General features: G+C 37.6%; 1 protein-coding gene across 1 annotated transcript in view; it reads left to right on the top strand.

The window, feature by feature from the left end:
* Window positions 1–23,048, top strand: part of RNF17 (ring finger protein 17) — a 115,783-nt gene that overhangs the window by 63,697 nt on the left and 29,038 nt on the right. The window contains exons 18-26 of the mRNA XM_040266846.1: window positions 171–286; window positions 1,750–1,870; window positions 6,404–6,524; window positions 14,385–14,615; window positions 15,262–15,412; window positions 15,549–15,667; window positions 19,658–19,748; window positions 20,748–20,863; window positions 22,690–22,979. Coding sequence (XP_040122780.1) covers window positions 171–286; window positions 1,750–1,870; window positions 6,404–6,524; window positions 14,385–14,615; window positions 15,262–15,412; window positions 15,549–15,667; window positions 19,658–19,748; window positions 20,748–20,863; window positions 22,690–22,979 — 1,356 coding nt within the window. The remainder of the gene's footprint in view (window positions 1–170; window positions 287–1,749; window positions 1,871–6,403; window positions 6,525–14,384; window positions 14,616–15,261; window positions 15,413–15,548; window positions 15,668–19,657; window positions 19,749–20,747; window positions 20,864–22,689; window positions 22,980–23,048) is intronic.

Below are 23,048 nucleotides of genomic sequence, written 5' to 3'. Positions count from 1 at the left end.
ATTATGGTTGGTTTTGTGAGAAAATATTAGAAATATTTTTTACATTAAAAAAATATTGTTTGTATGTTAAACATAAAGATATTCTAATCTAGTTGATTGTAGATCAGTCTAAACTTTGCTAGATAATGTTTTTTCCAAGTTTGTGATCTCCAGTTTCATAATTTTTGAAGGTTTGCCTGGACATCGTGAAGTTGAAGTTAAATATGTGGACTTTGGCAATACAGCAAAAATAACACTTAAAGACATGCGTAAGGTAAAGGATGAATTTCTGAATCCTGCAGAGAAGGTAATCTACTTACTGTGAATCATAGGTTTAGAATGTCAGTACAAACATGAAAGTATTTTTGAAGTCATTTTTATTATAGAAATGTTATTTTAACTACAGTTTTTTTGTAAATAATTTCTGACTCATGGCTATCAAAGTTTCTGTAATTACTATTAAAGAAATAATATGTATCTTAGCAAATAAGCATTAATTATAATTATGTGTATAATATGTGTGTTTTTATAAGTACTTACTGGTCTGCAGCTTTTAATGTATTATTTTGAAATAACTACAATGTAGTAAGAATATGATGTATTATGTGAAAAAAGTCATTACAGAAGTGGTTTTACTGTGATCCCATTTATGTTTAAGTATATGTAACGTGTGCAAGAGAAAGATGTCTGGAAGAATAAGTAGAAAACTTACCCTTCTCTTGGAATCCTACTCCCCAGAGATAAGTATGGTTAAGGAGGCTTATTTCCTAATTTATATACTCCCAGTATTTGAATTATTGTTAAGCAGTATTTTTCATTTAAAATGGATAAAATAATACAGGAAAAACTTGAAAACATAATACTCTTCGCCTGGAAAATCCCATGGACGAAGGAGCCTGAAAGGCTGTAGTCCTTGGGGTCGCTGAGGGTCAGACACGACTGAGCGACTTCCCTTTCACTTTTCACTTTCATGCATTGGAGAAGGAAATGGCAACCCACTCCAGTGTTCTTGCCTGGAGAATCCCAGGGACGGGGGAGCCTGGTGGGCTACTGTCTATGGGGTCGAACAGAGTCGGACACGACTGAAGCGACTTAGCAGCAGCAGCAGCAGCAGCATAGATGATAAAATGGAGGGATCACTCAGAATTATTCAGTATTGATCATATATATACTTCTAAGATGCATCTTCTGTGTTTTTAACAATTATGAGATTAGACTATATATAGTCCTATAACCTGTGTTTTCATTTAACAATGTATCATAGTATTAATATCTGCAGTTCTTTCAGTGGATGCTTATTTTTCCAGTATCTGAGTATAAAATGATTCATTCAACAAAGTATTCTGGGGTTTTTTGTTTCATCTTTGGTTTTGGTATTTTTTAATAAGCTATTGGGAATTTTATTTTTTTAATTGACATATAGTTGGTATACAGTATTATACAAGTTACAAGTGTACAAAATAGTCACAATTTTTTAAAGTTATACTCCATTTATAGTTATCATAAAATATTGGCTATATTTCCTTTGTTGTACAATATATCCTTGTAGCTTATTGTTTATATATTAGTTTGTACCTCATAATTCCATACTCTGTTAATTCCAGCTGTTTGCATTTATAAGTATTGTTAGAGAGATCTTTGGACATTTGTTTGTTTTCTAAATATGTATTAAATTCAAACGCAAAGTTTGGTTTTGTATACATTTAACACTGGAATTCTAAAATATAAGTTAACATTACTTTCTTAATGATGCAATTTTGTTTGACATAGGCAATTAAATGTAAGCTGGCCTATATTGAACCATATAAAGGGACAATGCAGTGGTCAAAAAATGCTAAAGAAAAATTCGAAGAAAAGACTCAAGATAAGTTCATGACATGTTCCATCATTAGTAAGCTTTCTTCATTTTTATTGGGTGCCATGTGATCATAATCTTAAATAAGACTAACAGTATGATATATAACATTTTTCAGATCTTATAGATTCAGTGTGTTGTCAATATGAGCTGTGAGAGGTAACATTTATTGAGAACTAGGGACAATGGAATATCTTCTACAGGCCCAAGAGCCTAAAATCAGCACATGAGGCAAATTTCCACTGAAGATCAAGTCATCCTCAACATGTCATCTTGAAAACCCTAAAGCCAGGAGTTAACTTATTTCTCTTTGCCTTTGTGCTGGTCTCTGTCCCTCATCTTGGAGGGATGGATGCTAAGGTTTAATTTTCAGGAAAGCAAAGGGAAATGGGAGATAAATAGAAAACAGGTTTTGTTTTATTTGACTCAGATGAATTTAACTGTAGGTTCTCAGCTTATTTTGGAAAAAAGTGTTTATTTTTGGAACAGTTGGGACTGATAACACAGGCTAAGCTCTAGCCCTCAGTTTTGTAACTCAACAAGTTTAATGGCAAAACCTGAGTTTACATGAAGATCTAATATTGATCTCCCTTATAGTGAGTATTCATCATATATTCTACTTCAGGATTGTCATGATTGCTGCCTCAGAATTTCTGGGGGTATTAGGAAATGAGAAGTATATATTCTGTATAGTTTTTCTCAGTTTGAAGAATTGTGAAACATGTATGACCCCAAGGGATTTGGATGGAGGATTCGAAAGCTACTGTTATCAGAGATTTTGATCTTTTCTAGAGCTGTGACCAACACTGGCTGTGTTGATCTGAACATTACTAGTGCAGGATATATACAACTATGTTTACTTAGATTTGACTTATATGGCACTTTCAAAGGCCCTTTTTATGATATCCACTTTTTAATTTATCAAACCCAAAATATCATTAGATTATTAGACTGTTTTATAATGAAGAAATTGAAGCTTAGAGATCAGTTGCTCAAGGCCACATAACCTAGAAATGATTTAATTATTTAGTTATAACCTAGAATGTGTTAATTCACTTTCTGTAAGATGTTATTCTGATGCAGTAGTTCTATAGAAGAAGAATATGATTATAGGAGTTGTACCCTTAGTCTATAGAGTTTTTGTCTGGCTTCTCTAATATAAGTTGTAAATTAAGGGCCTTTTCAGTTCAGTTGCTCAGTCGTGTCCGACTCTTTGCGACCCCATGAATCACAGCACACCAGGCCTCCCTGTCCATCACCAACTCACAGAGTTCACTCAAACTCATGTCCATCAAGTCAGTGATGCCATCCAGCCATCTCATCCTCCGTCATCCTCTTCTCCTCCTGCCTCCAATCCCTCCCAGCATCAGAGTCTTTTCCAATGAGTCAACTCTTCACATGAGGTGGCCAAAGTATTGGAGTTTCAGCTTCAGCATCAGTCCTTCCAGTGAACGCCCAGGACTGATCTCCTTCAGGATAGACTGGTTGGATCTCCTTGCCGTCCAAGGGACTCTTAAGAGTCTTCTCCAGCACCACAGTTCAAAACCATCAATTCTTCGGCACTCAGCCTTCTTCATAGTCCAACTCTCACATCCATACATGACCACTGGAAAAACCATAGCCTTGACTAGACCCACCTTTGTTGGCAAAGTAATGTCTCTGCTTTTCAATATGCTATCTAGGTTGGTCATAACTTTCCTTCCAAGGAGTAAATGTCTTTTAATTTCATGGCTGCAGTCACCATCTGCAGTGATTTTGGAGCCCCCAAAATGAAGTCAGCCACTGTTTCCACTGTTTCCCCATCTATTTGCCCTGAAGTGATGGGACCAGATGCCATGATCTTAGTTTTCTGAATGTTGCGCTGTAAGCCAACTTTTTCACTCTCCTCTTTCACTTTCATCAAGAGGCTTTTTAGCTCCTCTTTACTTTCTGCCATAAGGGTGGTGTCATCTGCATATCTGAGGTGATTGATATTTCTCCCAGCAATCTTGATTCCAGCTTGTGCTTCTTCCAGTCCAGCGTTTCTCATGATGTACTCTGCATAGAAGTTAAATAAGCAAGGTGACAATATACAGCCTTGACGTACTCCTTTTCCTGTTTGGAACCAGTCTGTTGTTCCATGTCCAGTCGTAACTGTTGCTTCCTGACCTGCATATAGGTTTCTCAAGAGGCAAGTCAGATGGTCTGGTATTCCCATCTCTTTCAGAATTTTCCACAGTTTATTGTGATCCACACAGTCAAAGGCTTTGGCATAGTCAATAAAGCAGAAAGAGATGTTTTTCTGGAACTCTCTTGCTTTGTCTATGATCCAGCGGATGTTGGCAATTTGATTTCTGGTTCTTCTGCCTTTTCTAAAACCAGCTTGAACATCTGGAAGTTCACAGTTCACATATTGCTGAAGCCTGGCTTGAAGAATTTTGAGCATTACTTTACTAGTGTGTGAGATGAGTGCAATTGTGCAGTAGTTTGAGCATTCTTTGGCATTGCCTTTCTTTGGGATTGGAATGAAAACTGACCTTTTCCAGTCCTTTGGCCACTGCTGAGTTTTCCAAATTTGCTGGCATATTGAGTGCAGCACTTTCACAGCATCATCTTTTAGGATTTGAAATAGCTCAACTGGAATTCCATCACCTCCACTAGATTTGTTCATAGTGATGCTTTCTAAGGCCCCCTTGACGTCACATTCCAGGATGTCTGGCTCTAGGTGAGTGATCACACCATCGTGATTATCTGGGTTGTGAAGCTCTTTTCCATACAGTTCTTCTGTGTAATCTTGCCACCTCTTCTTAATATCTTCTGCTTCTGTTAGGTCCATACCATTTCTGTCCTTTATCGAACCCATCTTTGCATGAAATGTTCCCTTGGTATCTCTAATTCTCTTGAAGAGATCTCTAGTCTTTCCCATTCTGTTGTTTTCCTCTAGGGCCTTTTAGTCCTGAGTAACTTGAGCTGACTTTGTCGTTGTTCAGTCACTCACTTGTGTCCAACTCTTTGCAATCCCATGGACTACAACACGCCAGTCCTCCCTGTCCTTTACCATCTCCCTGATCTTGCTCAAACTCATGTCCGTTGAGTCGGTGATGCCATCCAACCATCTCGTCCTCTGTTATCCCCTTCTCCTCCTGCCCTCAGTTTTTCCCAGCATGAGGGTCTTTTCTAAAGAACTGGCTCTAACTTTAAAGTGCTTTAATTGTCCTTTTAGCTTTCCTCTTGGTATTTTATTTTGTTGGTTTTTAGCTCCTTTGTTTAATGTCTCCTCCCAAGGCTAATCCATGAAGACTTGACTCGGGTTTCTTTCTTGACTCTCCCTTTTTCATTCTTAGTTAATTGTTATGGCAGTAATAACTGAGCACAAGTGTAGTGTATTTGATTTAAGGAGTGACAGGAGGCCCCACTCGACCTAAAATATCTTTCCCTATCAACCTGCACAGTGATGAGATTAGTATATGTTGTTACCTTATAAAACAAAGGACATTTAATTAGGAGCAGAGTAGGTAAGATGGTGAAGGTATGGAACACAGGAAAAGCTGGCCCTCTGGAATAAAGAACTTGTGCAAGGGAAGTATGAATTCAGAGTGCTAAGGGGAACATAGAAGATGAAAAGTGAGGAGCTTAACTTTATTGAATGTTCTGAGTTGCTTAGCATTTTGTTTCTAGATAATATATCTGGTCATTAAAAAGTAGTCAGGAATGATTTTTAAACTCTTAGAAGAAAAAGCCGTCCAACAAGTATTCTTATAGCTAGGCAATGTAGGATGTTACTGCTGATAATAGTTTATCTTTTCATTTGGAATCATCATTCTCTTTGCACCTGCCAGCTACTACAATTGTATAGAAGTGTAGACATTAGCCAATCTCAGTGCATAGGAGTGTGTGTTTCTAAAAGAAATTTCTCTCACTCCTTCAGGTGCGTACTGAGCAGGTTCTCTGTGCTTAAAATAAGTAAATAGGCACATGAGATGTAACTTTACCCTAAGCTGATTCCTTGTTTCGTTTAGGAAATAGGCCTAATAAAAGGTAAAAAGTTAGATGGTTTGTCCTAAAAAAGGACGGGGAAGAATTCCAATTAATGCTCTGGGTTGAGTTTTTGTTGTTTGAAACTTCGTGCTGTTCTCTGTGTGTGTTTACATGCACACATGTGTGTGTCATTCTTAGAAAAGCTGTAAAGCTTTACAAATAAGCACTGGCCTGGATTAATTTTTATTTTTATCTTTTGCCCTCTGGAACTTGGCAGAATCCAGTAAAACAGTTTAAAACCACAACAGAATGCTATTGGAATTAATGTATGTCACTGTGTTTTTCTCTGAATCTAAAAGCTTCAAGCTGCTTTTGGTTTATTATAGAACAGTACATAATAACCTAAAATGAAAATTTTATTAACATTGGCAGTTCTTTCATGTATGACAAGTGATGTATCTACCCCTAGAGAGAAATGGACATTACGCAGCAGGAGGCTTCATGTATGCAAAATGAAGGAAATTAAGTTCTCAGGTTTTTAAAATTGCTTCATTTAGTATATTTTGTGATGTATTTATTTCTTTCCCCAAACTAGTCTTAATATTTTTACAGAAATTCTGGAAGATAATGTGCTGTTAGTTGAACTTTTTGATTTTCTTGGTGCTCCTGGAATGATTCCCACCAGTATTAATGACCAGCTAGTCAAAGAGGGACTAGCATCTTATGAAGTAGGGTAAGTGGACCTGTAAACTTTTATTTTTAGTTGATATGTAACACTGTTCACAAGAAGGGAAACTGGCATATCATTCCCCATTGGAGATCTGCTTAGACTATAGATGGGAATTTTTCCCTATTAATGGGTCAGTAAAATGAGAAGAAAAAATAATTGGAGTCTTCAGTCTAGGCAGGAGTAGAGTGGCTTTTTTCTTCATCCCTATGGGGCTCTACAAGAATGGTTCCTGGAGACAGAGGGTGCATCTGAGAAAAGGAGACTGACATTTTATTTTAGGTGGGATGTCTGCTTAGGTGGCCTCTTGAACCGTTTGTGAAGAGAATCAGGAAGAGAAACGGCAGGGTAGAGAGTGAGCAAAATAGTAGAGTAGCCTGCATTCTCATTTGGAGAAATAGGAATTTTTCCTGGGTACAAGTGGATACTTGAAAGGGGAACCAGGCTTGACCATTGTGCTTTTACCCAGGACAGGTCTGGTTAAAATGCCTGTCCTGGTTAAAAGCCTTGTGGTTGAGGCGACCCAGAAGCAGAAGGGCAGAGTGGCGGTAGGAAAGGTGGGAGGGTTTAAAGTCAGGACACAGCAGTTCCTCTATGGTAGGGACTTGTGCAAGGCAGTGGCCCTTGAGGGGTTTCCTGAAGAACTCCATCACACAGCCCTTAAGAAAGCCAGTATTTGAGTACACCCACAGTGATGCCTGTCAGAGTATGCCAGAGAAGCAGCGACACCCAGCAGAGCTCTGCCGTGACATGGCCAGTGTGTGGTCTGGCTCTGCCTCCCTACCCCCCTCACCCCTACCCCCCACCCAACACTGGTGGAACCATAAGTAGTAGAGAGGGCTGGCCTTTTCCACTATAGGTCCTAAGCATGGGAGGGAGAGAAAGGAGAAGAAATATTTAAATGTATTGGACTGAGTTTTCTTTTTTTTTACATAGGGTTATGAAATATATAACATACACAGTTTAAAAAGTTCACCCTTTTTAGGTAGAGTTATGAGTTTTGATAAACACATATAATCACACAGCTGTCATTACAGTCAAGTTGCAGACTATTTTCATGACTCCTCAAAGTTCACTTTGTTTCCTTATGTAGTGAGTCTCCTTCCTCCATACCTAGTCCTTGGCAGCTACTGATCAAATTTCTGTCTCCATAGTTTTGTCTTTTCCACACATTCATATAAATGGAGTCATATAATACTTGGCCTTTTTGTGTCTTGCTTTTCCATTTGGTCACAAAGAGTCGGACACACTGAGTGACTAAACAACAACAACCTTTCCATTTAGCATAATGTTTTTGAGATTAGGTCATGTTGCCTACACCGGTAGTTCTCATTGCTTTGCTCACTCGTATTTCATTGTATGGATGCACCATAATATTATATGTTTACCAATTGATGGACATTTGGGCTAGTTCCAGTTTGGGGAAACTTCGTGAATAAAGCTGCTGTAGATATTTGCATACAGGTGTTTGTGTAGCTATATGTATGTATGCAAAATTGCTGTTTGTAAGGTAAATTTATTTCTACCTTTATGAGAACCTGCCAAATGTTTATGAGAGTTTTATTGTTCTCCATTCTTGCTAGCACTTGATTTTGTCATTTTATATTAGCCCTTCTTATAGGAGTATAGTGGTTTTCATCTTAATTTCCATGAGTTTGAGTGAACTCCAGGAGTTGGTAATGGACAGGGAGGCCTCGTGTGCTGCAATTCATGGGGTCGCAAAGAGTCAGACACAACTGAGCGACTGAACTGAACTGAACTGAATGACATTAAAGATCTTAACGTGCTTATTTGCCATCTGTATCTCTTCTTTCGTGAAGTATCTTTTCACGTTTTGCCCTTTTTGAAAACTGTTGCTTATTATCATTGAAATATGAGAGCTCTTTATATATTCTAGACATGTCTTTCATTAGGCATGTACTTTGCAAATACTTTCTTCCAATCTGGCTTCTTAAGGTGTCTTTTAAAGAGCCAAAGGTTCTGGTTTTAAAGTTCATTTTGGCAATTTTTTTTCTTTTATAATTCAGGCATTTTGTATTTAGCTGAGAAATCTTTGCCTAAGCCAAGGTTGTAAAGATTTTCTCCTATGTATTCTTCCTTATGTTTTATAGTTACATGTTTCATATTTAAGGGTGTCATCCTTTTTATTTTGTTAAATAGACTATTTTTTGTAGCCATTTTAGGTCCAGGACATGAAGTGGAAAGAACAGAGTTCCTTTATGCTTCTGCCCCCACATAGACATAGCCTCCCCACCATTATCAACCAGCAAAGTGGTGTATTTACAGGGAACAGTGAAATTCTGTTAACATGTCAGAATCATCAAAGTCCAAAGTTTGGGTTACTGTATGTATATTGTGTGGGTTTGGACATTATGTAGTGACTTGAATATACCATTGTAGTGTCATACAGAGTATTTCCACTGTCCTGAAAATCTGTGAGAGCCTAACATTGAGTATTTCCACTGTCCTGAAAATCTGTGAAAGCCTAACATTCTTCCCTCCCCTCTAGCTAATGGCAAACACTGATCATTTTATCGCCTCCATAGTTGTCTCTTTTCCACAGTGGAATCATATAGTATGTAGCCTTCTCAAATTGGCTTCTTTCATTTAGTAATATCCTTTTAAGGTTCCTCTGTGTCTTTTTCTGGCTTGATAGCTCATTGCTTTTTAGCAGTGAATAATATTCCATTGTCTGGTTGTATCACAGTTTGTTTATTCAGTCACTTACTGAAGGATATCTTGGGTGCTTCTGCTGAGAACAGGACACTCTCCACTTGCGGGGAGAGTGGAGGCGACATACAGAGAGTGGAGGTGACACCCACTTTGAGCGTGTTGTGTGAGGTCCTGTGTCTGTTAAAGCAGAGGGAGGATCCCCAGGAAGCAAAGCATTGTGCAGTGATCGGCGAGCTGTAGGTCATGCCCTTGGCCGGAGGACTGCAGGGCTCACATGGTGGAGCCTCAGGAGCAGGCATGGCAGTAGCTAAGGAAGCAGGGTGAAGAGAGAAGCAGGCATGATTCCTCACTCCCAAATGCTCATCCTTGTACTCGTCAACAGGCAAATCCAAGGTTCATGGGTCAGCCTGAAATTTGTACATTTGGGAGGCCCTCATTCAGGAAAAGTATGCAAAATTATAACTGTTAAAAGAAATCAACAAATACAGATTTTCAAAAGTTGACAAATACTGTGAATATTAGAAAATTCAGAATCACCTGTAAAATACCTTTACAGATTTTTTAACTGTATACTGATTACCACATGAAATGGCAGATTTGGTGATATTTCCTTTGGCAGGAACAGAAAAGTAAATGTCTTTTCTGTAGTGTGGTTGGTTGAAATTTGTTTATTGGTAATTTTTTAAAGTTTTTTTTAGAACCATAGCTTAGTTATTAGTAGTGTCATGTAAATTTCTAAAAATCATAGTTAATTTTAGTTGAATATTATTTCTTTTATGTATTATATATACATTGTGTGCTGTCCTTAGTCGCTCACTTGTGTCTGACTCTTTGTGACCCCATGGACTGTAGCCTGCCAGGCTCCTCTGTCCATGGGGATTCTCCAGGCAAGAATACTGGAGTGGGTTGCCATGCCCTCCTCCAGGGGATCTTCCCTACCCAGGGATCAAACCCAGGTCTCCCACATTGCAGGTGGATTCTTTACCATCTGAGCCACCAGGGAAGCCCAAGAATACTAGAGTGAATATCCTGTCTTCTGCAGGGATCTTCCTGACCCAGGAATCAAACCAGGGTCTCCTGCATTGCAGGTGGATTTTTTACCAGCTGAGCCACCAGTGATTGGAGAGCCTCAACTGGCCTCAGGCATTTTCTTTGAAGTGGAATTAGGTGCCAGATTTGTAAACAGAAAGCTCCCCACATTAGCAGATGCAAACTAGTATATATAGAATGGATAAACAAGATCTTACTGTATAGCACAGGGACCTATATTTTATATCCTGAGATAAACATGAAAAGAATATGAAAAAATTATGTATATGTATAACTGAATCACTTTACTGGGCAGCAGAAATTAACATAACATTGTAAATAACCTATACTTCAATAAAAGAAAAAAAGAAAGCTCCCCATGGGTTTCCCCTTCCCTACATACAATGTGCCCCCTTACAACTGCACTCATTCTAGTCACTTTTCTGGTTCCTATGGGCACCTGTGCTTATGTTAAAGATGCCTGCTTGCACCCCCTTTTTGCATTGCATCAAGTGTCAGGGCTTCCTGGAACAGGTCTGTGGGTCAAAATATGGTGATTTGTGATTCTGTAAAGATTTAAGGACTGCTGGAAGGAACACACCTCTTAGAGCTGCTCTCCTCAAAGCCCTGTTCTTTGCAGGTTTAAGGGTTATCTCTTGAGATTGTAATATCTTACATCATTATACCTGCATAATATTTACTTATATACATTATATATACATATATATATTAAATATACATTATGTAAATAATATTCAAGACACTTCAAGTTTTATTTTAATGAATCTTTAATATAGTTTAAACTGATATTTATTAATGTATTGATTTAATTCACTTATTAATAGGGTAACCCTAATTCTTGTCCAAACTGGGAGATGTTTAAGTCTAAAAAAGAAGCACTGTTACACCAGATTAACAAGCATATAGTGGCTCACTGTATTCATTAAATAGTTTGTCTCCAGCATCCTCCTCACAGTGGTATATTTGCTTTATATTGAACCTTATATTTTCATATTGTTACATTAAAGGTCTTAGAAGTATCTCTGGAATCCATTCCCATACCAGGATCGCTAGCAGTAGCATAACTCCACAGGGAAGTGGTGGTCAACCACAAAACTGTATCCCACTAAATCCAAACTAAATGTGTTTCAAAGTCAACTCCCCTTAGCCAAGCCCCTGGAATACTTAGACCAAAAAATGAGAGTAGGAGTCAGTGATCTTAACTAATTTAAGTTAAAATACTTACTGTTGAAAATGTTGACATAAATCACAGCAAGATCCTCTATGACCGACCTCCTGCAGTAATGGAAATAAAAACAAAAATAAACAAATGGGACCTAATTAAACTTGAAAGATTTTGCACAACAAAGGAAACCATAAACAAGATGAAAAGAGAACCTTCAGAATAGGAGAAAATAATTGCAAATGAAGTAACTGATAAAGGATTAATCTCCAAAATAGACAAATAGTTCATGCAGTTCAACATCAGAAAAGCAAACAGCCTAATCAGAGAATGGGCACAAGACCTAAGCAAACATTTATTTCCTCAAATAAGACATCCAGATGGCTAATAAACACATCAAAAAAAGCTCAACATTGCTCATTATTAGAGAAATGCAAATCAAAACTACAGTGAGGACACCATACACCCGTCAGAATGGTCATCGTCAGAAAATCTGCTAACAGTAAATGCTGGAGAGAATGTGGAGAAAAGGGAAACCTCTTGTATGCTGGTGGGAATGTAAATTGATAACAGCCACTATGGAGAACAGTATGGCAATTTCTTAAAAAACTAGGAATGAAACTGTCATATGACCCAGCAGTCCCACTATTGGGCATATACCCTGAGAAGACCATAATTGAAAAAGATACTTGTACCCCAGTGTTCATTGTAGCACTGTTTACAATAGCCTGGACATCGAAGTAACCTAGATGTCTGTCGACAGGTAAATGTATAAAGAAGTTGTGGTACATATATACGATGGAATATTACTCAGCCATAAAAAGGAATGAATTTGAGTCAGTTCTAGTGAGGTGGATGAACCTAGAACCTGTTAGACAGAGTGAAGTAAGTCAGAAAAGAAAAAAAACAAATACCATATATTATCACATATATATGGGATCTAGAAAAATGGTACCCATGAACCCATTTGCAGGGCAGGAATAGAGACTCAGACACAATGAACAGACTTATGGACATAGTGGGGCAAGGAGAGGGTGGGGTAAATTGAGAGAGTAGCATTGAAATATGTACATTACCATTTGTAAAATGGATTGGTGATGGGAAGTTGCTGTATAGTGCAGAGAGCTCAGCCTGGAGCTGTGTGACAAACTAGAGGGATCGGATGGGGAGGGAGGTTCAAGACAGAGGAAACATGAATACCTACAGCTGATTCATGTTGATGTATGGCAGAAATCAACATAACATTGTAAAGCAGTTGTCCTCTGATTAAAAATAATTGAGGCAGGGGAAGCACATTGCTTTGCAAACCTTCCCAGGGAACCAGTTATTGTAAACCCACCCTACTCTGGCAGCCCCAGTCAGTTTCCTTGCCCTTCAGTACCCAGATTGCTGATTCCTACTGATTCCTACAAAACAGTCTTACTGTTTCCACTGTATCTGTTCTATGTGTGTGTTAGTTGTTCAGTTGTGTTCAACTCTCTGTGACCCCATGGACTGTAGCCCACCAGGCTTCTCTGTTCATGGGATTCTCTAGGCATCAATACTGGAGTGGGTTGCCATGCCCTCCTCCAGAGGATTGTATCTGTTGCCTGTCCTCAAATTAGAACATGAGTTTCCCTTGATCAGTGTTTTCCCTGAGCACCTAAGGAGTAAGAAGAAAGGAAGTGTGAAGTCCCACAGTCTAGTCTGTTGCGGTCACCTGTATCATACATGCACACTATCATTTATAAAATAAACCATAATCTTTCCCAAATAATCTGGCCCCTGTGTGCTTCAGGGTTCATGCCATGTCCTATTACTTTATGCCAAAGCTACATATTTTTCCTTTGGTTTCTGGAATGCCTCCCTAACTCCTGCTTGTCCTTTTAAAATCTCAATTGAAATGTCACTTAATCAGAGAAATCTCCAGCTCCAAGACTAGGTTAGATTTCATTGGCTTATGCCCTTGTTCTTTGAAGTTTATTTTTTTTATAATTATGTAATCACTCCCTTATCATAATACCATAAGATCCTGGAGGACTTGACCCTGCTTATTTTGTCCACTGCTGTATCTCTGGAACCTAGGACTCTTGGCTCACAGTATGTACTCAGTAAATATTAATTGAATGAAAGAAATAAGTATCAGAGTCTGGAGCATACAAGAGAGAGAGACCTGATTGGGTGATTCAGATGGGGAGTAAACATATACATGGTAAATGAGTTCATCAAATCATCTCAATCTCCATAAATGAACATGCAACTCTAAGCATTATCATTTACAGGAGAGACAAGCCCAGAAAAATGGTAGATCAAGAACCTGAGATTAGAGAAAAACCAGGAACCAAAGAAAGAGAACATTTCAAGAAGGCAAGAGTAGCTAGTTTAGGCTCAGAGTTCATGTCAAATAAGGACCGAAAACTATCCAATAGATTCAGAAGGAAAAACTTAGCCCCTCTGGTTAGCACAATCTCCAGTTTATTATGAAAGAACTTAAGATTTTTCCTTTGAAGAAATTTTGTCATTAATTATCTGTGATTAGATTCTGAACTGTTCAGATTAATTAAACGTTCTAAACACTTAATTCAGTAATTTTGCTTGTTAACAGATTTTAAAATAGCAATTGTTTTCCACTTGTATTCTCACTGACAAACAGTTTGATAACTTTTAGGCAAAGAGAAATATTCAAGTTACCAAAAAAAATCCTGAATAATTCTTTTCTTTTGTGAGTACAAAATATCAGTAAGGAATGATGAAATTATTAGCACACTTGGTATTTTAAACTGTTTTTAAAGTAGAAACCCTGGATTTTACATGTTTTTTTTTTCCTTTTTGTCCTTTGTTAGTCATTAAGAACTCTTTTTAAAGAAGACTAAAATTGTTGTTAATATCAAAACTGCAAAGCAGTGAATCATAACTAAAACTTGTTCATCTCTAGATCTAACCAAATACAAACATAAATATTTTGCAAACTATTCATATTGTTAATGGGTTTTTTTTTTCAGATATACCCTCAAAGATAATTCTAAAAAGCATATTGAAGTATGGGATCCTTCTCCAGAAGAAATTATTTCAAATGAAGTAAACAACTTAATAAATCCTCTGTTTGCAAAATCTCTACCTAGTGAGGATCTGCAGTCACTTTATAATAAGGAACTGCCTGTGCACATCTGCAGTATAATGTCTCCTGAGAAGATCTATGTTCAGTGGTTATTAACAGAAAACTTGCTTCATAGGTATAACATCCAAGGAAAATATATTGTGCATATAGTTTATTCTCTTTTCTGTATTTTATTTCAAAGATCTAGAACTCATAAATGCAGAGTTCTTGTTTTAAAAGTACAAAATTATTTCAGCTAGTCACTTAAAAACTAGTTAACAGTATACAAATAGTATATTAACTGATTATTTTTATTGTATTAAGATTTATATATTCCACAAAGGCTTATTGAGCACCTATTATTTGACAGCCAGTATTATAGCTGTTGGGGAAACAGTGATAAAAACATGGACAAGTTTGTGCAGTCATGGAGCTTACATTCTAGTAGAGGGAATGACAGTGAACAAAGAAAGTTACCTACAGCAGGAGATAATGATGAAGATGAGAAAAATAAAGCAGCTGGGCAGGAAGACATCACAGAGTCAGTGACACTTGAGATAAATCCTCAAGGCAGTGAGGAAGCGAGCCTTGAAGATGCCTGGGGGGCACTCATGTCAGGCAGAGGAAAGAGCTAGTTCAAGACCCTGCAGTAGAAATGTGCTCCGGTGCTCAAGGAGGAAGGAGGCATCCAGTTTGTTTGGAATAGAATGGGGGAGGGAGGTCAGAGAATTGTACGTTATAAGAAAGTTTCAGAGAGGTAAAAAATTTTTTTCTTTACATAGTTTAGGAGAAAAGATGGTTGCTGCTTATGAAAACTCAAAATGGGAACCTGTTAAATGGGAAAATGATATGCACTGTGCTGTTAATATCCCAGATAAAAATCAGTGGCGAAGGGGCCAGATCATCAGAATGGTTACAGACACATTGGTAGAGGTAAATGCAGAGTTAAAAATATAATCAAGAAAGTAAATGCATTTTGTATTTTCATGCAATTTTTATTACGCTTTTCAGTTTGCAAAAAAAATTAAAGCATTATTTTTCCATAGACTTAAAGTTATTGTTTTCATAGGTCTTGCTGTATGACGTGGGTGTTGAACTAGTAGTGAACATTAACTGTTTAAGAGAACTTCAAGAAAACCTAAAGACAATGGGAAGATTATCTTTGGAATGCTCTCTTGTTGATATAAGGTAGTTCTTAGCTGAGTAAAATTTCTTATTACTGAATATGATTTGAAATACTTTTCTGTTTGGATTCTGATCTGTTTTTATTTTGCTGACATATTCTGAAATTTTCATAAATCTAGTTAATTTTAAGGTTTTGGGAAGCAGGAAAGAAAAAATACGAAGCACATAAACTTTGGTGGTATTGAGATAGAGATAGGTGAGTATAGCAGGTATCTAGATTAAGTTCAAACTGTTAAAAAAGAAGCTTGAGACACAAATGAAGATAGGAATAAAAAATAAAGTTTCTGCTGAAAAGTCTACTCACTGCCTTATAGGGATTCCCATATACATAACAAGATGTTTTTCTCTTGCTGCTTTTAGGATTTTTTCTTTATCCTTAGCTTTTACCACTCTAATTATAATGTGTCTTGATGTGATCCTTTGGGTTCATCTTTTTAGAACTCTCTTGGGTTTCCTAGACCTGGGTATCTGTTTGCTTCCCCAGATTAGGGAAATTTTAGCCACTTTTCAAATAATTTTTCTGGTTCTTTATCTCCTTCTTCATCTCGGATTCCTATAATGCAAATGTTATTCCACTTCTTGTTGCCTCCAAAGTTCCTTAAGTTATCTTCTTTTTTTTTTTTTTCTTTTCATTTTGTTGCTGTTTGGGTGAGTTCTACTGCTTTGTCTTCTGCTTGCTGATTTGCTCTTCATCCTCATCCAGTCTGCTATTGAACCCCTCTAGAGCATTTTTCATTCAGTTACAACTTCTGTTTGGTGCTTTCTTATACTTTCTACCTCTTTATTGTTGTTCTCATGGTGTTCTTCCATTCTTCTTCTGAGTTTGCATGTGTACTAAGTCACTTTAGTAGTATCCAGCTCTTTGTGACCCCATAGACTGCAGCCCATCAAGCTCCTCTGTCCATGGGATTCTCCAGGCAAAAATACTGGAGTGGGTTGCCAAGCTCTTCTCCAGGGGATCTTCCCAACCCAGGGATCGAACCCACGTCTCTTGTATCTCCTGCATTGGCAGGTGGATTCTTTTACCACTGGCACCCCCTGGGAAGCCTCACCTGAGTTTGGTAAGCATCTTTATGATTACTTTTCAGTCTCTATCAGGGAGATTGGTTATCACTGTTTTGTTTAGTTCTTTTTCTGATGTTTTAATCTTAGTCTTTTGGCTAGAGCATATTCCTCTCTCATTTTGCCTAGTTCTCTGTCTATCTGTACACAGTAGGTAAATCAGTTGTCTCTTCCAGTCTTGGCAGAGTGGCCTTATGTAGGAGATGCCCATTGGGACTCAAGGGTACGATCCTGCCTGGCCACCACAGCCTGGCACTCTAGGGGTGACCCCTCTGTGGGTATCTCCTTCCGTGGCGGCAAGGCTGCAGCAGCAGCTGGGCACTGGTGGACAGACCTTTTGTTTGGGTGGCTCTGAGGTCCAGCTGAGGCTCAGGAGTGGAGTGGGCAGGGCTTTCAGCATGGGAGACCCGTTGGTGCTGACAGGTTAGAGGGAGAATTCCAGTACTGGTGAGAGCAAGGTAGCCAGAGATAACAAAAAAAGTTCCTGCCAGTGTCTCCATCCCTGGGAGACATCCCAGCTGGTTCCTGTGTCTCCAGCAGATGCTTTAAGATTTAGTAAGAGGGTCCTCTTCATTTGTTGTCCATGCACTTTTCAGTGTGGTGTTTTGCACTTGTTTTTAGGTTGAGTCTGGGCACAGGCCCTTTAAGAACAATTTTTCTGTTCTCTGCTCTTCTCTAGTTTTCCTGGTCATATTCCCTATTGGATTTCAAAGCCAGGTGTTTTGGGAATCTCTCCTGTGTAGAATCTAGGGGTTTGGGTGTCTCATGTAGAGTGCAAATCCCTGGCTCCTCAGAGAAGAGACTCATATCTTTGTGATTCCTCCTGGTTATGGATCACAGCAGCTGGGGTGTGGGTCTTTACCTGGCAAGAATGTGTCTCTGCCTCTCCTCTTGTTGTGGAGGCTCTACCCTCTGTTCATTGATAGAATTCTATCAATCCGTTTACCATACCCAACATGGTAGAGAATGCATTCCTGTAGACACCTTGAATCTGATGACTTATTTCCCCATCTATTTGCCACAAAGTGATGGGACCAGATGCCATGATCTTTGTTTTCTGAATGTTGAGCTTTAAGCCAACTTTTTCACTCTCCTCTTTCACTTTCATCAAGAGGCTTTTTAGCTCCTCTTTACTTTCTGCCATAAGGGTGGTGTCATCTGCATATCTGAGGTTATTGATATTTCTCCTGGAAATCTTGATTCCAGCTTGTGCTTCATCCAGCCCAGCATTTCACATAATGGAACAACAGACTGGTTCCGAGGAATACATCAAGGCTGTATATTGTCACACTGCTTAATTTAACTTATATGCAGAGTACATCATGCGACGTGCAAGATATCCAAAAGTTAATATTTTAAAGTGTATGTTCATAATAGGTCATAGAAAACCTTAATTTTGTATGTATACTGATATTATCTGTATACCATCATAAATAAAAAACCATAACTAATTCAAGAAGTCACTGATAATCTAAGTTTCTTAGGTGATAAGAGCACTGTTTGGGCTTCATAATAAATAGTTTTGCTAAATCCTATTTGGTCAAACTACATACACAGTTGATGTCATTAGTTCACTCATGTAAACCATCTAATGTGAAAAGATTTGCCAGATTGGTTCTTTACTCAGAGGATGGGGCAAGTCTGATGAAACTCCATCCATATCTCTTTAGTGGTGCATGTGGGGTAAGTAACTTCAGTCGTGGCTGACCCTGTGACCCCATGAACTGTAGACCACCAGGCTCCTCTGTCCATGGGATTCCCCAGGCAAGAATACTGGAGTGGGTTGCCATGCCATCCTCCAAGGGTACATGTTTATTCTGTGGACATGGATTTCATGGTTTGAAACATCTAAAGTCACTCAGTTTCTACTCTGCAACCTAAAATAGATGATGAAATTGATATTCTGCTCTTCATTGATCTGTCAAGTATTTATTGAACATTTTTCAACCATGAATATTAAAAATAATATTAAAAATAATTAAAACATTTTTCAACCATGAATAAATGAAGCTAATATTCATAGTAGCAATTCATATTAGCTTTGAATTCCAGAAAAAAATCTTCCAAAAATATTTGGGCAGACAAATCATCAGTACAAAGGGGCTGTTCTATTTGTATTTCCATTACGAATTTTTGGTGTGCCTTCTGTGTGAACTATCCTAGGCATTGGAGATATGATGGACTAAGACACAATACATGTAAAACATACAACACATAGTATACAGATGGCCCTTGAACAACACAGGTTTGAACTTCACAGGTCCTCTTATAAGGAGTTTGGCACTAGTGACACATCTGTGGTTGGTTGTATCTGAGAGCAGAACTGCCTTATGGAGGGCCAGCTGTAAAGTTATACACAGGTTTTTGACTGCATGGAGGGTCTTCACCCCTAACCCCACATTATTCAAGGGTCAAATGTGTGTACACATATATCTCTGCTCTCTGAGTTTATGGTGTAATTAGCCCTGGGTCGGGAAGATCCCCTGGAGAAGGGAATCCACTCCAGTGTTCTTGCCAGAAGAATACCATAGACAGAGGACCCTGGCAGGCTACAGTTCATGAGATTGCAAAGAGTCAGACATGACTGAGTGACTAACACTTCTGACTTTCACTTTTTTTCAGCACATATGAAATGTATATAATAGCTTTAGAAAGCTTCAAGCATACTTAAATTTTAAGAGTTCTCAGTGCAGCTTCAGAACAGATGTATATAAATAACAGCCTGTAATTTGGGCTGTAAGGAGACTAGAGGGATGAAAAAAAGGCTATGAAAATGGGGAAGAAATTTAAGAAAATAATACAAAGCCATGTTTAAATTGATTTCTCACTATGTATGTTGTTGATTCAAATATATATGTATATGAAGATTCTTTTATGTTTCTTTATCCTATACTATTTGTTGTAAGACAAGGTGTCATTTTTTTATTTTAGACCAACAGGTGGGAGTGACAAGTGGACAGCGACAGCCTGTGACTGCCTCTCATTGTACCTCACTGGAGCTGTAGCAACCATTATCATACAGGTGTGTGACAAGGTGAACAGGTAGTGTAGATATGTTTTGGTTATTTCATTGGTGTTTTGTACAGGTCCATTTATTTTGTTGAGAAAATAATAGCTGTTTGGATTTTTTTTTTTGGCTGCATGGCATATGGGATCTTAGTTCCCCGACTAGAGATCAGACCTGGGCCCCTTGGCACTGAAAGTGCAGAGTGCTAACTGCTGGACCATCAGAGAATTTCCTATTTGGACATTTTTTTGCAACCTTTTTTTGGTCTTCAAGTTATAATGCCTGTTGGGGAATTTTTTATATTCTTTACAAATTGGAAAGTTAGGCTTCTAGTAAAATCATATTAACTGTGTGTCTAAAAGGTGTTTGTATGAATATGTATTTGAGAAAGGATACATATATAGGATAAATCTTTTCAGAACACTAAGAAGTATTTCTTGCCTCCTTAACCTTTTTTTAATTTGATACATTATTGCAGTAATGCAATTTGATCCGTTTTATTGCGTTAATGATTAGAATTTTATTAGTAATTTTATGTTAATTTTTTCTGTTTGTACTTCCCCCTTTTGTAATTTCACAGAAAGCAGAATATGTGTTTTGTAGTTCTTTCTTTGGCTTTTCACAGGGGAAAAAAAGGCACACCTGGGAAAATATAGTTTAGTTATATAACTTACAAAGTATTTAGGAGAATAGAGAGCTTGTAACTGAGGGTGTGTTCCTCTTTTCAACCTGGAATGGGAAAAAAAAAGTTTTCAGTCATCCTTTTCTCTCCTCCTTTTGGTAAACTTCACCTTGACTGTGAAGTGTTCATGATAGAGTTCATAAAACAACTGTCTTTCTCTGTTGACTCTTCCATGCTATTTTCTCTCTGATGTGTTCAGAGATCAAAATTACTTGGTTGGAAATTTTTCCTTCTGGCATGGAGAAATGTGGAGGGGAATACCTGTGAAAAGTGTAATGTTTATAAGAAGTTGCATTTTTGAGTCTCATATTTATTCTCTTAAATCACTATAGGAAAACAATACAATGTGGCCCTTACCTGTGAAAATTTTCTGCAGAGATGAAAAAGGAGAGCGTGTTGATGTTTCTAAATATTTGATTAAAAAGGGTTTGGCTTTGAGAGAAACAAGGTATACACTGTTTTTAAAAAATAGTTTGTGATGGATGCTGCTTCTTTGCTTGTGTAAATCTTTATATCTGTGTGTGCTCAACCAGAATTGCCTCTTGTTTGTTCTTGAAAATGATTTATATATAACCTAACCCTGAGGAGCCAACTTACAAATAAATTCACTCAAGATTGCTGAATGTTTAAATCCCTATTGACATTTTTGCTTTTATACTTTCCCCTTTGCTCTGGCATTTACACTTTAAACCAAAGGAAAAGAGAATTACACAGTGGGTACCAAATCTGTGCTCTTTGGCCTCATTTGCTTAGACAGAAGTGTTTAAACTTTATGTTAGAAATTCTGGTAAGTTTATATCAAATATATTTGTGTTAAACAGGTAGAAAATGAGTAGAATTGGGTAGCAAAACAAAAGTAATTGAACAATATTTACATGTAAAGATGCTTTCACGTATAAGTTTGGGGTTTAAATACCTTGGTGCCAGGGGAGAAGGATCAGGCTATTAACTGTAGTAGCCCTAATTTCCTCTTTTTATCTCATTCCTTTTAGAGGTAGAAGTAGATTAGAGTTGTAAATACATGTTCTAGGTAGCAACCATCTGCCATTCCTGGCCAGATCTCTTTTTTCATCTTAGATTGTTATTTCTTACCCTACTTGGATTAGGACCCCAATCTTAATGAAATTAAAAGAGAATAAGAGATCAGAAATAGTACAGAACCCAAGGTATTTGGCCAATGTAGTAGATGCTGACTGGCAAGCAGCCAGGCTCTGCAGCTAGTTTTGTGTTGACTGACTACAGGCTAACACAGTTCCTTGCTGCAGGAAATGATAAAGTGAAAAGTGCTGGGCAAGTTAATATTACCAACAGTATCTGCCACTAATTTAACGTTCTTTTCTACTTTTCGGCAGTAAAACTACTATCTCAAGGCTGGAGATGTTTGTTGAGAAATTATGTAACTGTTTTATCAGTGCTCATTTCCTTTTAGAAGAAAGTACACACACACAGAAGTTGCTCAGTCATGTCCGACTCTTTGCAACCCTATGGATTGTAGCCCACCAGACTCCTGAGTCCATGGGATTTTCCAGGCGTGAATACTGGAATGAGTTGCCATTTCCTTCTCCAGGGGATCTTCCCGACCCAGGGATCGAACCTGGGTCTCCGGCATTGTAGGCAGATGCTCTACCGTCTGAGCTACCAGGGAAGAAAGTACAGGAACATGGGAAAAAACAAAAATCCATTTTTCTAACGTGAACAATGTCTGTGTTTCCTTCTAGGATGTTTTTGTAGGTTTTTTTAATTGGAAGAGAATAACAGGAAGTAAAACAATTATCAGTGAATATAGCATGTTACCACTAATACTTAATATCTGAATAATATGAGAAAACTGTTTTTAAGGGACTTACTATCTTTATATTATTTTACAAATGTTGTTAACTTGCCATATGTATTGATCTATCTTTGGGCTAAATTAAAATCAACTTGAAGCTGTTGTATTTCCCAGTAACAACTAATTAATTGTGTGGTACTTGAGATATACTTAATAGAAGATTTTAAGAGAGAATAGCATGTAAATGTCAGATGGTAATTTAATGCATTTAAGTGAAATTCAGTTGCTTTATTCTCAACAAGCTCATTCATAATTTAAAATAATTCTCATTACAACTTAAACTATGCTCATTTTTATGTAACAAATTATACTTGGATATCCTAAACTAGAACAATGTTTTCTTTACATTTCGAGTATATTTGAATGATTCTTTTTATATTGTTTTCCCAGAATATTTTTATTTGCTCATGGTTGGATATATTATTCTTTTTTGCATGTTACAGAATTAATAAATTAGATAACAGCCATTCATTATCCCAGAAGTCTCTGGAAATCCCCCAGGAACAAGGAGAATCAGTGGTTACTAAGTGTATTAAGATTAACTCTGTCCCTGACAAGAAAGCTGCTATTGGTATCAGTGAACCCAAGGTGACTGAATTTAGGGAGAAAATTCTAGAGCCAAGAACCACTGGATGCTATAAACCACCAGCTATTCCTAACCAGAAAGTATTTGAGGCAGTAGTCAGCTGCATTGGTGATGATGGAACTATATTTGTGGTACCTAAATTATCAGGTAAGAACTTTCACTTTATATAGTATTATTCTGTAAAAGTAGTTGCTTTTACCACTAGGGAATTCTCTA

The sequence above is a fragment of the Oryx dammah genome, unplaced genomic scaffold (genome assembly GCF_014754425.2).
Source record: "Oryx dammah isolate SB20612 unplaced genomic scaffold, SCBI_Odam_1.1 HiC_scaffold_24, whole genome shotgun sequence".
Classification (NCBI taxonomy): domain Eukaryota; kingdom Metazoa; phylum Chordata; class Mammalia; order Artiodactyla; family Bovidae; genus Oryx; species Oryx dammah.
This window is presented reverse-complemented; position numbering and strand designations above follow the sequence as displayed.